Source organism: Meles meles, chromosome 7, assembly GCF_922984935.1.
Source record: "Meles meles chromosome 7, mMelMel3.1 paternal haplotype, whole genome shotgun sequence".
In the NCBI taxonomy this organism is placed as follows: Eukaryota; Metazoa; Chordata; class Mammalia; order Carnivora; family Mustelidae; genus Meles; species Meles meles.
This window is the reverse complement of record NC_060072.1, coordinates 82641385-82660594: the sequence shown is the minus strand read 5'-3', so window position 1 is coordinate 82660594 and position 19210 is coordinate 82641385. Positions and strand designations below refer to the sequence as shown.

The 19210-nt window shown below is 36.2% G+C and overlaps 1 protein-coding gene across 5 annotated transcripts in view; it reads left to right on the top strand.

The window, feature by feature from the left end:
- Positions 1-19210, top strand: part of NELL2 (neural EGFL like 2) — a 414049-nt gene that overhangs the window by 214863 nt on the left and 179976 nt on the right. For all 5 annotated transcript variants that reach the window (XM_046012522.1, XM_046012521.1, XM_046012520.1 and 2 more), the window contains 3 exons: positions 1867-1958; positions 6341-6443; positions 15947-16075. In XM_046012522.1, coding sequence (XP_045868478.1) covers positions 1867-1958; positions 6341-6443; positions 15947-16075 — 324 coding nt within the window. The remainder of the gene's footprint in view (positions 1-1866; positions 1959-6340; positions 6444-15946; positions 16076-19210) is intronic.

Here is a 19210-nt window from a genome sequence, read left to right as displayed (position 1 = left end):
TTGGACTTGAAAAGGCTGCAGTTATCAAGTCATATAATAAAGTAGTCTTCGATACCTTTGAATGGCAAGTGCTGTGGAGAAGTTAAGAAGGTTTTATTTATTCGTATTATCTTATAAAATGTGGTACTTATTAAGTATCACTGAACACACAATGTATCAGAACTTGGTATTTTGAGAACACTGGATTACTGAATCTCATAAGTGAGGTTTATGTAAAAATACATGTTGGCCAGATATATTTTATAATCAATCATGTTCTCTAAGTAAATGCAGTGCTATTTTAATTCATAATATGACAGATAGTATGCAACTAACACATCCACAGTTTCATTTTGAATATTAATAAGTACAAACTTGCACCCAACTTTAAAGTAATGTAATTTATGCAAGTATGTTGTATTCTTTTCTGGCAAGCTCCAAAAATTTTAAATCAGTTCACTAGTGATATGTATTCTATAGTGAAAAATTTGTTAATAAGAGCTGAGTAAAGAGATCATTGAAGGATGACATTTTAACAACATGCATGCTTTTCATTATTTAAGTGTGTAGCTTTTAAATAATTGGTTAATTATTCAGTGAAGATATAAGTTGGTTTATGTTTTAAATATGAATATTTGTATAACTGTGTGTACATTTAATAGTAATAAAAATTATGTAATATCTTTGTTACCAATTATTAGAAAGGAACCTGGTACTTTTTACAGTAATGCTAAAAATAGTATTTATTAAAGCAAAGTACTAAGATAACTTGGTACTTTTGAAAGTTATGGGAATATGTGAATTCTGCAGAGGGAAAAACTTTCTTTAAATTCACACAAAGGAATTAGAGGAAAATGTACACATCCATTTTGTAAAGTCTGTATGGTTAAAATTAAAAATTGGGTTTAGTAAACAAGGCTAACAAACTGCTTGAGTGTTTTCTTACCAGATAATCACTTCCACTGCTCCTTTTCTAGATGCTAAGGAGCTCCAAAGCATCCACAATATTGAGTGCCTTTTCAAAACAAACAAACAAACAAAAACAAAATACAAAGTTGGGAAAACAAAAGTTAGTTCAGAGTCTTAAAAAAGGCCACTAAACCAGAGGGGGATTCTGAAGTTTTAAGTTTCCTAGGCTGAGGGTAGCTGTCTCTGGTTAGGTGATGAGTCAGCACAGGGACTGTGAACCATTCACTTCAAAACAAGCGATTTCTGTTGGCAAAATGTTTATGTGAATTGAAACTGTTTTGAAAGTCTCAAAAATTATTTGATGATTTCTATGTATTTTCACTAATTAAAAATATTTTCCTATCAAACCTGAAGTTCTATTTTAAAATTTTATTTAATTGGTGATGGAAACAGGCCCAGATTAAGATTTTTTCAGCATCCTAAATAGAGTACCCTAATCCACATATATTTACAAATTACATAGCGCTAACATTTTCATGTATGTACTGAAGTGAAAATAGCTTCTTTTGAATTTTGTTTTAAAATTCTGTAATGGTATGTAAAAAAATGCACTTTTTTCATATTTGTGTTGCCTTGATTGGTAGCTGCTCCAGGCACCTGCTTAATATGCCCTAAATGCAATGTCATCTAGTAGGCAAGTCATCTGAAAGTCTGCTCATTGGCACAACTTTTTTAGAGTCCATTTGTGACTTCTCGTTGTCCTCACCCTTTTTATACCTTATTTTACTCCCAGACCTTAATGGGCCTAACAATGACTGGATTCTATATGTGCCTTATGTTAGACTGAATTTAGGTTTATGGTTAATCAGACACTTTGAAAAGGCTTAAGACCATGCAAAATAGAATCTGAACACCTCCCAACAATTTTTCCTAAAGGAAAATTAAAAATGCATATATATGTATTTTTTTATTCCACAGCAATATGCCAATTTCAAGGACGGACCTACTTTGAAGGAGAGAGAAATACAGTTTATTCTTCCTCTGGAGTATGTGTTCTCTATGAGTGCAAGGTAAGGAAACTCTTCATGGGTCATTCAGAATTCTTTATTATGTAAACAGTAACTATTTCTTTAAAACGTCACACTTGTAATACCTTTAAAACATTTAAGGCAAAAAAATTAGAAGATATTAATTACAATTCAAAGAGAAATTCCCATTAATGTTTTTAAATATGTAAATTTATGGCTGTAATTTCCCCAATGAATAAAACACTGTTTTGTCCAATTAAAGTTTTATGAAGTTGTCTTAATTTTCCAAACTTTAACTCCTGTGAAGAAGATTTAGGTAAAGTTAGACTCAGCCTGTTGTCACTTAACTGTTTTCTTCCCATGTGACAAATATCATTCAGTTTAATGGAAAATCATAAAAATGACCTAAGAAAAATTAGGTGTTGGATGGAGATGAGAATGATATTATTATTAATCCCTTTGGTAAGAATATTTTAAATGATTTGAAGGAAAATTCTTTATAAATTTACTGCACTCTCCTTAAGTATGCTTCAGAAGCAGAGGTGAGTGTTTTTATCTCTGCTACTTGACCTGCTAAGTGAAAAAGTAAATATGCTTCATAAACCTTTTCATTTTTGCCCTTTACAAACTATATTTCTTGACCATAATGTGATATTGCAAGCCATATTCTATCTGAGGAAAACTCTGCATGCAAGGTTTCTACTTTAGAGTTCCCTTTACATTTGATCCTTTTCTCTTTAAATGCCTTCTCTTTAAATGGTTTTTGGGAATGATTTAGTATGCATAGATTATGTAGAAAAGGAAAATGCTGCCAGCACAACCCATAAATTGTGAGCATTTATATGACTATTCAGTAGTATCAGGGAAAGGAGAATCCTAAGAATTTTGCCACAATAAATTGGAAGAAGCCAGCTCTATACTTATGCATCGTAGGTTGGAAGTCCTTTGGGATAAGCAAGGAGGAAATGTAAGAGAGGCAAGACTGTGACAGATTTGGTTTCTAGAATATGAGAGGTCTGATGTCTTCATGCCCATTATAAAATATTCAAGCTGCTTCTTCAGGCTTTAAGTCAGCTCTCCTATAGTGCAGGTCACCATCTTAAAGACAAGGGAGCGAAGTACAGGGACATTAACATGAATTCTATTTATTTATTTATTTGACAGAGAGAGAGATCACAAGTAGATAGAGAGGCAGGCAGAGAGAGAGGAAGGGAAGCAGGCTCCCTGCTGAGCAGAGAGCCCGATGCGGGACTCGATCCCAGGACCCTGAGATCATGACCTGAGCCGAAGGCAGTGGCCTAACCCACTGAGCCACCCAGGCGCTCGCCACCACTGTTTTGAGTGAAGTAGGTCCCACTATAAATGTAAGGATTGAAAGACCTAGAGTGAGGTCTAGTAACTCCAAATTAAGAAAAGGGAATCAGCGGAAAGTTACTTCAAGGAAGGTGGAAAACTTTTGTCAGCTGGTTTCTAACTTTAAAATACCAGTTCTAACTTTAAATATCTTGAGGATATTTGGAATTTCTTAATGGATATGTGTATGTATGTGTTGTGTGGTGTGTGTGTGTGTGTTCTTTTCATCTGACCAATGTGTCTCATAATATGGATAATTATGCCTTAGAAATTTATTGGAACAGTTGCCTATTTGATTGTAAGATATCTATGAAATGATTTCATTTTAAAATGGGTTATGGGGCACCTGGATGGCTCAGTTGTTAAGCATCTGCCTTCGGCTCAGGTCATGATCCCAGGGTCTAGGGGATCGAGGCCCGCATCAGGCACCCTGCTCTGCAGGAAGACTGTGTCTCCCTCTCCCACTACCCCCTGCTTGTGTTCCCTCTCTTGTTCTGTCTTTCTCTCTCTGTCAAATAAATAAATAAAGTCTTTTTTTTTTTTTTAAATGGGTTAGAGAGAAGTCTATATGTAGACAACTCTGAAAGTGCCTACCCTCTGAAAGTAAATATTGAATGAATGAACAAATGTTCCTTCTTATTTACTCAAACAAAAGGCATCATTGCCTCTCCAGTGCCCTGCTGTCCAATAGAAATATGTAAGCCACAACAATAATTTTTTATTGGGATAATTTTTCTATATTTAACCCGATATATGCAAAATATTATCATTTTAACATGTAATCAACATGAAATTCTTAAAGAACTATTACACATTCTATTGTCACACTAATCCTTCAAAATCTTGACTGTATTTCTGTTTACAGTATTCAGGAGCTCCATGTAGCTAGTGGCTATTGGTTGTACAGCACAGCTGTACCAGATTATCGAAAGTTTTTGGAGTTCCTTATTTATTTTAGAAAGAGAGAGCATGCAAGAATGGGGGAAGGGCAGATGGAGAAGGAGAGAGCATCTTAAGCATTGTCTGTGCTGAGCCTGGAACCCCACGAGGGGCTTGATCTCACAATCCTGAGATCATGACCTGAACTGAAATCAAGAGTGGGACATTCAACTGACTGCACCACTCAGGCACCCCAGACTAAATTCTTTTTTTTTTTTTAAAGATTTTATTTATTTATTTGACAGAGAGAGATCACAAGTAGGCAGAGAGGCAGGCAGAAGAGAGTGAGAGGGAAGCAGGCTCCCTGCCGAGCAGAGAGCCTGATGCGGGACTCGATCCCAGGACCCTGAGATCATGACCTGAGCCGAAGGCAGCGGCTTAACCCACTGAGCCACCCAGGCGCCCCCAGACTAAATTCTTGATGTTAAGAACTTTCATTGTTTCACTTCCCTTCAGGCCCCATAGTTTCTGTACTTATACCTTTACATAACCGACAGCTCTCTTAAGCTTTTAAGCTTAAGTGGGCTGTGGACACTAGTCCTTCATTGTTCCTTTATTTTCACTTTTGTGGACTTGAAAGTTTGTCCTGGGGGTATGTGACTTCAATAGTGACGCTGGAAAACACCGCAGTTCTGCAGATAAGGTTACCAGAATGGATAGTATTGTCAAACCAAAGGAAGACTAGCATTTGACTCCACTATAGCCATGCCTCCTACCACTCATTTTTCTTTAGGTGTAGTTGACATACACTATTATACTAGTTCCACGTGTACAACCTAGTGATTCGACAATTACATACATTATGGAATGCTCACCATGACAAGTTTAGTTATCATCTGTCACCATACGATGTTATTACAATATTATTGATGTATTCCCTACGCTGTATTTTTTACCATTTTAATTTATTTAGTTTGTAAATGGAAATTTGTACCTCTTAATCTCCTTTACCTATTTTACCCATCCCCTCCCCTTTCTGGCAAGCACCAATTTGTTTTCTGTATTTATGAGTCTATTTCTGTTTTTGTTTCTTTTGTTTTTTAGATGCCACATGTTAGTGAAACTGTATGGTATTTGTCTGTTTTGGTCTGACATTTCACTTAGTATTATATGTCCATCCATGTTGTCACAAATGGCAACATTTCATTTCTTTTTTATGGCCAAGTAATATTTCATTGTCTGTTTGTCTGTCTCACATCTTCCTTATCCATTCATCTCTCAATGGACACTTAGTTTGCTTCCATATCTTGGCTATTGTAAGTAATGCTTCAGTAGCCATCAGGGTGTCTATGTCTTTTTGAGTTGGTGTTTGGGGTTTATTTGTTTGTTTGTTTGTTTGTTTGTTTTTGAGAAAAAACCCTCAAGTAGAATTACAGGATTGTATGGTCCTGCCACTTTGTTGATAGGATCATCTTCAAACCATTATATTCTCTTTTCTATAGATGCTCCAGGAAGATGGATATGTTGAAATGAGTACTTCTTCCATAAAAGTAGTCCTTAATAGAAAAGAGACCTTTTTAAGCTTTTGAGTGGTGTTAATATGGAAGCCTACAAGTTCCAACATTTTATTACTTATATGCTGCTCTAGTTAATGACCCTTGTTCTTAAGAAATAGGAGGCTGACAGTATAGAAGCCAACAAATCCTGCCTTCACTTCCTTTTGGGTTTTGGGAGAGACCCCCAATATTCCTTATCAGAATCACCTGTCAGAATCTCTTCATAATAGTTTAGAAAATTTTGAAATGAGAATGTTTAAAAGGCTTGGTTTTTATCTATTGTTTTTTTTTTTCAAAGTGAGCCATTGATCTAATTCAAGCTGTATTTGTGCCACAGTTGTCATCTTGATGTACAAATATGTTATAAAACTAAAAGAACTTTTCAGGATTCCTTCATTGTTTGGCAAATTATTTATATGGCTGCAATGTGTTATGCTCCAATCCCTGCTGGTCCATTATAAAGACTTTATGGTTATGATCTAATGTCATTTTGTGAATGAGCCTGACCTATGCAAAGGATCTCAGGAGAAAATTTTTCTCTTGTGGACCAAGAACCTTCCCAGATGCTGGATCTCGGAACTTCTTAGTGTACCCTAATTCAGAGGTTTGAAAGATTTACTTTCTGTTGTCTAATAGGACCAAACCATGAAGCTGGTTGAAAGTTCAGGCTGTCCGGCTTTGGATTGTCCAGAATCTCATCAGATTACCTTGTCTCATAGCTGTTGTAAAGTGTGTAAAGGTAAGACTTTTTGGTAAAGTAAGATTTATGTGCATGAATCATTGTTGGAGTCTAGTTTAACTGACATGAAATAAAAATTTTTATAAGCAAGTTATTTCCAAAGAATAACAGTATTTTCTTAAATGCTTACCTATGTGGGTAGCTAGTCACAGGATATTTATTATAGTTTTTGAATTAAAATCAAGATGTTTCCATACATTTTTGCTATGTATGTCAGACCCTGGGTCTGTAAAGTTCTCTCTGTGTGCTCGTTCTGAGTCAGCATGACTCTGCTGAAGAAATTGACACAGCAGTGCTGAGTTATCTTACTGGTTTCTTTTTCCTTTTGTGTGTGTGTATGTGACTTTCATTCTTTTTTTGTTTGTTTTAGAATTGACTTTGTATAATTTTCATTTTGATTTTCAGATCCCTCTCTTCTCAATTCCACCCTCTTTTACTCATAGGCTTCTGTACTCCTGAGAAGACTGAGGCCATCAGCCATTCATCCCTCATTCTGTGTTTCCTCTGTTATGATAGGCCTAGGACTAATAAGTAGAAGGGACGTGGATTTTTTGTTCAATATAGGAAAACGGTAAAATTTGAGCCATTCACAAATGCAATGGGTTGCCTCAGGAGGCAGTGAATTTTCTATCACTGTTGTATCTAAAACTTTGTATTTTATTATAGATTGAAACATTAAACAAAAGGATTAATTTTGTGGAACTCTTTAAGATCCCTACCCATCACAAGACTATGTGTGCCTTTCTGTACATGTCTTCCTAGATTTGTGATGGGGTTATGTCTCTATAACCCCTTAAGATGAAAATATCGTTAAGTCAAAAATGCATTTAAAGGCAGCGCCTGGTGGCTCAGTGGGTTAAAGCCTCTCGGGTAGTGATCTCAGGGTCCTGGGATCATGCCCCGCATCAGCTCAGCAGGGAGCCTCTCTCCCCCTCTCTCTCTGCCTGCCTCTCTGCCTATTTGTGATTTCTGTCAAATAAATAAATAAAATTTTTTAAAAAATGCATTTAAGGGGCACCTGGGTGACTCTGGGGCACCTGGGTGGCTCAGTGGGTTAAAGCCTCTGCCTTCGGCTCAGGTCGTGATCCCAGGGTCCTGGGATCAAGCCCTGCATCAGGCTTTCTGCTTAGCACGGAGCCTGCTTCCCTTCCTCTCTTTCTGCCCGCCCCTCTGCCTACCTGTGATCTCTGTCTGTCAAATAAATAAATAAAAACTTTAAAAAAATGCATTTAATACATTTAACCTATCAAACATCATGGCTTAGCCTAGTCTACCATCAGTGTCCTCAGAACACTTGTAGGCATACCTTATTTTATTATGCTTTGCTTTATTGTGCTTTGTAGATACTGTGTTTTTACAAATTGAAAGTTCACGGCAACCCTATGTCAAGCGAGTCCATTGGTTCCATTTTCCAATAGCATTCTGCTCTCTTCATGTCTGTGTTTGGAAAACCTCACAATATTTCAAAATTTGTCATTATTATTACAATGGTTACAGTGATCTGTGATCAGTGATTACAACTCACTGAAAGCTAGCTGATGGCTAGTACTTTTTACCAAGGCATTCTTAAATTTAGGTGTGTACATTTTTAAACATAATTATATTGTGTAATTAATTGACTACAATATAGCTTTAGACTATAGGCTACAATAACATACATACATACAATACATACAATAACATAACATAACTTTTATACGCCTAGGAAACCAAAAATTTGACTTTTTTAAATTGCAATTTTTGCTCTATTGTGGTGCCTAGAACTAAACACGCAATATCTCTGAGGTCCGCCTGTATATGAGCTTACACTTGGGTAAAGTCCTCTAGCACCAAACCTATTTTATAATAAGTTGCCGACTATCTCATGTAATTTATGGGATGCTGTAATGAGAGTGAACAACAGAGTGGGTTGTGTGGGTACAGAGTGGTTGTAAGTGTACCAATTGTTTGCTCTCTAGGAGCTGTTGTTCACGGCCCCTGCCCAGCCTCAGGAGAGTCTATCATGAGTCTGAGAAGAGATCCAAATTTGAAGTACAGTTTTCTACTAAATGCCTAGAGCTTTTGTTTGTTGTTAAGGTGAAAACAAACTGCCCTAAATGAGCTACTAACACTTGTTTGAATAATGGCTTTAAGGAGGTGCAGAGGAGAGCTTAAATGGAAAAAAAAAAAAAGAGAGAAAAAGAAACTTCATAAAAGATAGAACATTCTATTTAATTCTAGTCTATGAAAAGTAGACGTAAGAGCCCTCCTCCCATTTTTGAGAGGATGGTGCAGTTTTGTTTTGTTCTTTTTTGCTTTCTTCCATCCATTCAATTAAGAGTTTTAAAATCCCAGTTCTGTGAAAGGTACTTTCGGAATTTCAAAAGTGGTTTAAGACTTGGCCTGCCCTTCGAGGAGCTTTCAAAGGAAAGGAACTAAGGAATATTTCTAAAAAGGATTATATCAAATAGACAGATACAAAGGCCATCTTAGTTTTCATGTTCACCGTGCCTGAGCCAGTGCCTTGTATAGAGCATGTGTGGAATTGGATATGAATCAAGAATGCACATTCCATTTATTTGACTTGGGGACTTCACTCAGTCTGCAGCTTAGCTAGTGTTCCTCTGGCAACCAAAGTTTGGCTAAATCAGTGCTTCTCAAATTTAAATGTGCATACTGATAACCTAGGGATATTATTAAAAGGTAGATCCTAAGTCAGTAGGTCTGGGGTCCAGCCAAAAACCCTGCATGTCTGATAAGCTTCGTGGTGATGCTGATGCTATTGGCCAATGGGACCACTGATTTGTTAGCTATTGCTGCGTGACATTCTGTCACAAAGATCAGTGGTTATTTATTTATTTGTAAAGATTTTATTTATTTATTTATTTGAAAGGGTACACAAGCAGGGGGAGTGGGAGAGGGCTGAGCAAGGAGCCCGATGCGGGGCTCGATCCCAGGGCCCTGGGATCAAGACCTGAGCCAAAGTCAGATGCGTAATGACTGAGCCACCCAGGCACCCGAAGCTCAGTGGTTTAAAGCAGCAGTTTCATTATATATTGCAATATTGTGTGTCAGGAATTTAGACAAGTGATTCTTCTGCTCCACACAGTGGTAAGTGGGGTCACTCAGCTGGACTGGGCTAGAAGTTTCAAGATGGCCTCATAAGCTAGGCATCTCAGTAGGGGTGACAAGAAGATGGAATACATCTGAAACTCTCTCACCTGCACAGAATCTCAGGACTTCTCCCTGTGACCTGTCCATGAGATTGGTGATCAGACTCCTTAAATGGTGGTTTGGGGCTCTTAAAGACCAGGTCTGGAACTGACACAGCATCACTTTTCCCAGTTTGCTCTGGCCAAAAAGTTGTAAACAAGCCTCATTCGAGAGGAATGGGAGGAATAGACCCCAACGTGATAGAAGTGTTGAAAATTTGCGGCCATCTTTAATCCCCTGGAAGTGTTCAGGAGCTACTTAGAGATTAGCAAGGTGAATATCCTAGAAAGGACGCAAGGTTGGCCAAGACAAGATTTGAGTAAGTAGCTGAGAGAGGGCTCTTCAGATATCAAGAGAAGCCTTGATAACGTCCGTTTATTTTTAAAAGAGCCTTGATACATTAAAAAAAAAAGTAAGTTAAGAAATGAAAAAGCTAGCTACAAAAATTGCTTATATTTAAATTGTTTGTAGTTTCAAGAATTAATGTGTTTACACAGCACACTCAGAATACAGTGATGACATATACTGTCATTTATACCCCCCACCCCGAGAGTCTGGTGGAATTGCTAGGAGATGGAGCCATGGTAGCCCCATTTAAAAAACAAAGTGAACAAACAAAACTCTCTGTAGAGTTTTTACACAGGCCAGATTGAGAACTACCAGCTTAGATAATACTGGAACTGAAATTGGACAAATTGTTCTTGAAACATTTAACACCATTTATAATCAAGACTGCTTTATTTCTGATTTCAAATATCTAGAATAAACAAATGAGTTTCCTGGCATTCTGGTGTTTAAATTAAAAAAAGTCAAGTTCTTGAGGCTTCAGTTTTGAGTTAACACCTACATCTATGTTGTGACAAATGCATTTGTAATATACTTGGCCTCCAGTTTCCAGGCCTGTCTGCGTAATGCTAAGGATGATATGTTCGTATCTGAAAAAGTAAGTTCTTCAAAAACAGTTATTAAATATTCCCTGAGGGCAGAGTGTGAGAAGAAAGTGTTGACTTTCCCACTAGAGGTTCAACCAGTGCTAGAAACGAAGCTGTGCACCAAAGTAAGGCCCCAAATCTCTAGGCACCAAATCTAATCCAACCAAGACTATTTTCTAGGTAATCTGCAGCTGGCTATCTTGTGTCATAGTAGCTCAGAAGCAGTGTAGCAGGAATGTGCTTTTCACTTTGTTCATGTTTGAGAGCCCCTTCAAGGAAGCTTGTAACAAATTACAACATGACAGAGACTCAGTGATACAGTGAGGACTCTCACTTAGAAAGATACAGAAATTATATGACAGAGTTTTCGTATCTGTAGCCCTTCTCCTTGTCCTCATCCATGCAACTCCTTTCTCTGCTTATAATACCAGTAAGTCCTATTCATGGATGCCCCGCATTAATTATTTTTTCTAAAATATTTTATTTATTTATTTGAGAGAGAGAAAGTGAGATAGAGAGAAAGCATGACCAGTAGGGAGAGGGAGAAGCAGAAGGCAGACACTTAACTGAGCCACCCAGGCGCCCCTGCCCCACTTTAATTTAGCGTCGATTTCATCCAGTCCTATAATTATAATTATAATTGACATCTATATTAGAATGTTCAGTGGGTATAGATTGTTTTCTCTCGACTTCTGGATAGTCCATAGTTTTCCACATTATTCATTAATACCTTCATGATTTTTTGTGCACTTGTGTATTACTTATAACATTATTTAATTTTTTATATCACTGTTAGTTGCTCATTTTTAAAAAGACTTAGTTTCATTCCAAATAATGCTAGCCACGAAATAATGGCATTTTTTGTTAGATTCATCATTTTTATTTTTTATCTTTTTAAAGATTTTATTCATTTAACAGAGAGAGACACAGTGAGAGAAGGAACACAAGCAGGGGGAATGGGAGAGGGAGAAGCAGGCTTCCCACTGAGCAGGGAGCCCAATGCAGGGCTCGATCCCAGGACTTTGGGATCATGACCTGAGACAAAGAGAGATGCTTAGCAACTGAGCCACCAGGTGCTCCAGATTCATCATTTTTAATACACATTAAAAGAAATCCATTGCCATGAGTACTTTTTAAAAAAATGTACATCCATGCACATGAACCATAATTTGGGAAAAGTCAGGATTATCCATCATCCTGTGACTAATACCTAAATAAGTTAGTATTCTTTTAGGTGCAGGTAATAAAACACCCAATCCAACTGATGTAAGCAACAAATGGAACATATGGCTCCTATAAGCAGCTTCATGCAGCTGTCAAATCCTGCCCTTTTGCCTAGATGGATCTCCTTTTGCCTCCTCAGAGGTGGTTTTATTCTCAGGCTCTGTGTATTTTCAGCTAGACCTCTGATATTCCTATGCTCCCATCATTATGATACTCAGGTAGGTGAAAAAAAAAGTTCAGTATTCCTCAGGAGTTAAACAAAAGTCCCATATTGAATTTTAATCATCTTCATTGGCCTGAACTGGATCATGTGCCCAGACTTTGAAAACATTCTTATGTCCAAGCCAAGGGGTGCATTGATTATCCTGTGGGGCAGAGTCTATCTTCGTCTAAGGACATGGGCTAACAGTAGGGGTGAATGGTTCATCTGGACTATGACTAGGTTGTTTTTTTTCCTCCACAAAAATGAGGAATAGATGCTTGTGGGCAAAATCCAACAAATAACCTCAAAGTTATTTATTCTCTTTCTCCTGATTATTCTTTTTAAGATTTTGTTTATTTATTTATGAGAGGGAGAGGGAGAGAGAGAGCATGAGTAGGGGGAGAAGCAGAGGAAGAAGGAGAAGACCCCATGCTGAGTGTGAAGCCCCATGCAGGCCTTGCTCTCAGGACCCTGAGATCATGATCTGAGCCAAAATCAAGAGTCAAAAACTTAACCAAGTGAACCATTCAGGTACCCCGTCTTCTCCTGATTATTATGTATAACCTTTATGGATAATGTTCTTACTCATAATCTTTTGCAGCCACCCTTTTCTATTCACCTAGTTGTACAGATATGCATATTAATGTTTTATGGAAAGATCTATACTTAACAAGAGACACAGAACTTCATGTAAATTTAAAAAGCTTCTAAAAAGAATAGAAGACTTGGTATCCTTGCAGTTAAAGTCCAAAGTGGGAAACAAAGGCTACATTGCATTAGATTCCATTAGATTAGATTCATCTGTCTATAACAAATACTTGCTCTTTCTTCTGTGATAGGGGCCTCAACATGTTTGGTTTATGGCTTATTAGTCATACTCTGATTGCTTTAATTATTAACAAATACTATACTATTCTGCTTTTACCCAGATGATCTCATTTGAACTTTACATTTTGGTGAGGCAGATATTATCTTGATTTTATAGATGAGAAAACCTAAAGGTTTAGAAGGGTTAATTAACTTATGCAATTAACTAGCAGAGAGTGAATGTAAATCCAGATCTTTCAACTTCAAAAACCAAGCACCTATGACTAGAAATGCAAGTATGAAGGTAATAGTGCTATCCAACTCATACTCTGACTTTTTGAAGTTATTATCGATAGATTGGAAATAGCCCACTTTAATCGAGTTGGAATTTTCTCCCTGTCAATCATTAGTCTTTGGACACTGGCATTTTGTATCCAAGCAATAAAACAACAAATAGAGTCAGTCAACTTATTTGTTGGGAAAATAAATCAAAATAGCTATCTGACATTGTTTAGAGTAAATTAGAATTTGACTGACAAAATTTTTAGCTTTCAGGTCTCTGGGTTGATTAAAAAACCCATCTGATAAAAAGTAAAATGCTTCCTCACTGAACCTAAAACAGTAAAAGTAGGATCACATTGTTATCTTATAGTTGGAAAATTCTCGCAGGTATTGATACTGTATGGTGAATGTGTGCCTGATATTCGATGCTGAGAAAAGAGGTCTGAGCATTACTTAGGCAGAACCAAGGGACCGAAACAGAGGTGGAATGTATGCCATCGACGGCATAGTTTGGGTGAAGTCTGAAAAATGAGAAAAGAGAAAATGCAGCAAAGTGAAAAATTGAAAGATGGTTTTGAAAAATAAAAACTTATGAAAGAAAATAAAATAATAAGAAAATATAAAATATATTATATATAATATATATAATAAATATAAAAATATAAAAGAAAATAAAATGAAAATGCAGCAAAGTAAAAAATTGAAAGATGGTTCTGAAAAATACTTATGAAAGAAAATAAAATAAATATATTTTATATATTATGTATTATATTATATATATAATGTTTATATATATATATAAGAAATATAAAAATATAAAAGAAAATAAAAAGAAAAAAATTAAAATGCCTCAGGACAGTATCTGGCCTTAGTCACAGCTCTCTGAGAGTTGTTTGAAACATGGCAGGTGCAATTATACAGAGATTTAGTGCTGTGTTAGAACATGATATTTTGATTCTGTGTGTATCTTGAGGAGTGGGCCAGTTTTTATAGTAACTTTGTTTTAGTTTTAGAATAAATGTGAAATGTTTTTTTGGAGACTTTTCATGTAAGTTGGTGAGGTCCTGAGCTATTGGGGTAGAAAATGAAGATGACTTTTTCACTAAAATGATTTTTTCCCAGGCATTATAAAAATACAATGGAATATATTTTAAGAAATATGGTCTCAACTTAGCTACTTAAAGAGGAAAGGAAGAAAAGGACTTTGGAGAAAACATTTTTAACTTTTCCTCTTCTTAAGAATGAGTCTTTTACTTATTTGGCCTTACATGTGAGAAAATAGACTGTGAAGAATCGTGTTAAGAAAACTGAGTTGTTGGGGCACCTGGGTGGCTCAGTGGGTTAAAGCCTCTGCCTTCAGCTCAGGTCATGATCTCAGGGTCCTGGGATCAAGACCCACATCAGGCTCTCTGCTCCGCGGGGAGCCTGCTTCCTCCTCTCTCTTTGCCTAGTTGTGATTTCTTTCTGTGAAATAAATAAAATATTTAAAAAAAAAGAAAAAGGAAAACTGAGTTGTCGAGTGATTTAACTGCCATTACTGACTGTATATTGTTCTGTCCTTCATATACACCTCTGTTCTGTTTTTATAGATGTCACAATTCATTTTATTTTTTTCTTGTCCTATTTAATGCCATCGTTGAATTTTGAGAGCATCACCCCTCTTAAGGCTTACTAAGTTGTCCATACCACTGCTTACTATACATGGTAGTTGCAAATCCATGGGGTATATGCTTTAACTCTGGGGTGATATTCAAAGAGTCATTATGGACACCAGCCAGTTAGAACTGACACCAACCATCGTGCTGTAAGATGGTGTATGCCGGCCGCGGTATTGCTCAGTTCACCCTTCCACTAAATCACAGTGTTCTATGGTAATTTGCTTGCAAGTAAGATGCGCCGATTTAGAACTTTCATCTTTATCTTTTGCTGAAGTGAAAGTCTTTCTTTGGCTATAGGCAGATAAGTTTATTCTGAGCGACATGAAATACATTTCTCTAGTCCTTTTTTCTTTTACACATGGACTGAAATTGCAATTCATTAGACGATGTAAAACTAGATAGATAACTTACGCATCAGGCAATTTGAAAATTGTTTGAATGATATATAATCATCCAATTTCCATTCAATATGGATTCCAGTGTTTAAGCTTTTCATTTCAGCATCTTAGATGAACTTTGAACAAGGAATTCATACAGGCCGAGGAGATCCTGAGGAGTTACACATGACTGGTAACCCTGTTCATAAAATGTTCCAGTTTTTCATCCTCTCATAAAGATTCTGGAATCTGAAATTTTTGTTATTCATAATTTTTTTCCTTCTTTTGAGTGGACATCCGATGCTGTGCAGATTTCCAGAGACAAATTAAAGTGATGTAATTTTCATTTTTTTAGCACATTTACAGATTTTTTTAAGGATATCAGGCTCTTTTCTTTCTTAAATATACAGTGTCCGTATTTTATCTGGCCTGGTCTGTACTATTCACAGGTATTAATAATGTTCAACCTCTGGTTCTCAGATTACTTTCTCACTGGGTTATGTTTTATATTGTAAATCTTCATTTTGGACTCCAAGAATCTTTGTTTCAGATGTTTGGAGGATTGTACTTCAAATATCAGGGACTAGAAAACATAAAGTCAGAAACAAAGAAGACATAGAATTAACTTGAAATAGGAAAAAAACTGAGTTAAACATGAAGAAACACTTTTAGTACACATAAAATGTGGTTCTCTAACACTGAATGAAAATATCAATGTAAAAAATAATTTAAGGAGAAAAGCTTCCAAATCAAAGAGAGTATTTCGTCGGCAAAGTTGTGTGCTTTGTCATAGTTTCATTTACCTTAATAAGTTTCTTTTCTCTTGTAGGTTATGACTTTTGTTCTGAAAAGCATAACTGCATGGAGAATTCTGTCTGCAGAAATCTGAATGACAGGGCTGTTTGTAGCTGTCGAGATGGTTATAGGGCTCTTCGAGAGGACAATGCCTACTGTGAAGGTAATCCTTGTAATGATGTGTAGCTCAGCTGTATAAATTTCCTAGGATTACTGCATGCAAAATTTATTAATTTCCCAGGTTGTCAAGTTGATGGGCCCATTAAAAGCAGTGAATTTAATTTGAAGCATATTAATCAGCTAAAAATAATTATCTTTCAAATTAAAGTTTTTTAGCTATCTGCTATATGTCAGACTAATAAGTTAATATGGCTGGTTTCTTGAATTAAAATAATGCTTCCACTGTGAAATTGCCTTCTTTTTTTCATAATTAGATATTCAGATAGTTCACATATTGACATGATTACTGTGGCTTGCAGTTAGAATTGTAGTCAGATTTTTCCAGACAATGTTGTCTAACAAAAGCAATCAATTAACGGGAAGACAAAGTACCCACCACTGCTGTAAGTAATCTCAGTGGTTGTATTCATGCTCTGTGGTATTTAGTAAATAACTCCAGTGGAGTAAATGATTTCTAATTATTTTTTAGAATATTAACTAATATTCAAGGTAATTTATCCCCTCATGGAAACAGTCCAAATACTGTGAGGGGGCCTTGACATTCACAAATACTATTCATGAAGACCTCGGAAGTCCATGAGATGTAGTAATTTATTATTTCCCAGAGGCACAGATTTGAATGATTCTCATTAATTATGTGATTAGCTAGTGGGTCTTGCAAGTAAGGACACTGACTGTCATGTTTGGACATAGGGAGGGTTCTAGACTTACCTTTCTTAAATGTCAAGAATGTGCCATTGGTCCTTGGAGACAGAAAACCTCCAAGGAATAGACTTGTCAGCCTCTGTTTAGCTACACAATGATTTATTGGCCCTGGGGAAACCAATTTCTCTTATTTCTCTTAGCTTTCAATAGATTTTTCTCTGCCTTAAAAGTCAGTATTTATTTTAAAAAATTGACCATTTTTTTCCAAAGTATTTTATTAAATGTTTCTGATTCAGTCCTACAGAGACCATATTTTTACTGAAAGAAGGACATGTCTTTTCTTCCCCATTTATAATGCAGATTTATTTAAAGTTCCTCATTTTGAAAGGCTTTATATGACAAATGATTTAAACTTATTTAATAATGTATTTTTCATTATAATAATTGAGATCTCTAACATGTAATAAGCTCCACTGATATTGTCTAAGTGTGTAATATGAAACCACATGATATAAATTCATGTGGTACCTCTTTTTGAATTTTAATTTTATGATCATTATTTTCATCTGGAGCCACTTCTTTGGTTGTTGTTAAGTATATTTACTCATGCGATAAATATTTAGTAAGCAACTATTGTGTACGAAACACTTTTCTGGGTACTGGATAGTGAATGGTGAATGGGTTTCTGTGCTCAGGAGTTCACATTCTAAGGGGAAAACAGAGAATGAGAGGGTAGCCATAGAAATAAAGAAGGCAGTTTCAGGTAATATATAATAGGAAGAAAATGAAACAAGATGATGTGATAGAGATTGACTAGGGATTAATTTAGATGAGATGGTCGGGGATCAGGGAAAATCTATGAGGCATAAGGGGGGAGGGTTGACAGTTGACTTGATGACCAGGAAACACCACAGAAAGATCTGGAACAGAGCATTCCAAAGAGAAGGGATAGCAAGCAGAAAGACCCTACGTGGGAACTAGCTTGGATGTTCTAGAAACTGAAAGAAAGGATAAAGTGATGGAGCAGATGAATCAGTTAAGATGCAATTAAAGAATTAAGTAAGGGCCAGGTAATGTAGAGAGGCTCATGAGGATTTCAGGGGAGTGATAACACTTGTGTTGAAAAGGGATAGCTATGGTGCAGTGCTTTATATTAACACAATTGTAGATTATGGGATTCAATACAGCGGGGAGAACAGAAGCAGACATAGGAGGACCAGCTGGAAGGCTATTGCAGTAGTCTAGGCAAAGATGTTGGTGATGTGGATTAAGGAAATGATAAAGGAGGTGAAGAGGAAGTATATTCTTGGTATTTTTTGAAAATAGAGTGAACAACTTGCAGACAGTTTATTGTAGAAGAGAATTGAAGAGAGATCAAGAGGGAGGGGGTCAAGTTTTGGAGTTTGAACAATGCATGGATGATGTTGCTATTTATTGAGACAGAAAAGAAATTAAGAAATGAGGCCGGGCACCTGGGTGACTCAGTTAGGCGTCTGCCCTGGGTTTAGGTCATGATCCCTGGGTCCTGGGGTCCAGTCCCACATCAGGCTACCTGCTCAGTGGGGAGCCTGCTTCTCCCTTTGCCTGTCATTCCCCATGCTTGTGCTCCTCCTCTTTCTCTGTCTATCAAATACATAAATAAAATTTCGAAAAAAAAAGGAAAAAGAAAAAAAGGAAAAGAGGCCAGAGATTTAGGTTAAATAACTTTTCAATGCAGTCTTTAAAAATAGGTCTGTATCATTGTTTTCACCTGTAAATATGTAGCACAAATTGGCAGCTACTTTCCATTCTGAATGGATCATACTGAAGAATGGTATATTAATTCTTCTTTATGTTACTTCTTTGTCTTTTAAAGATAAAATCTTCAAAAGTAAAGAAAATGATGGAAAAACTGGTTAGTATATTATTGAGGTCATGAATTTTTCATAATGAGGACTTCTAATATTATAACTTTTGTTATTCATGTTAAGAGGTTTTTTCCCACTATTCTGATCAAATTTAGTTTTCCTTTTCATTCTGTTGTTGTTGTTAATTCTAAGGATGTTTGACTTCTTAGAAGCAACATTTTAAAAAAAATTTTGCAATTATACATGTGGTCTTAAAAAGTTCTGGCCCTCTAAGAAATTAGACCTGTAATCATATATAAAAATAAGCAAGTGATAATTTGTAAACCATGCAAATTTTGTTTACTGAATCTGTGGGGCTGTTTTAATGATATGACCATCATTGCGTCTATTGATTTTTACCACAGTTTACTTGATAAGGGTTAAAATAGCACTGGTAAATGTTGGAGTTCATTTGTTCATTTAGAAAACATTTATTAAATGCCACTTTGTTTAAGGCTACGCTAGAGGTGAAGCAGTAAATAAGATATACATGACTCATACTGTGTCTCAGGCAAGAAAGATGACAAACGGGCCATTACACCAAAGAGTATTTAATTGCACATGAGGCAAGTGCCCTGAAGAGAAAT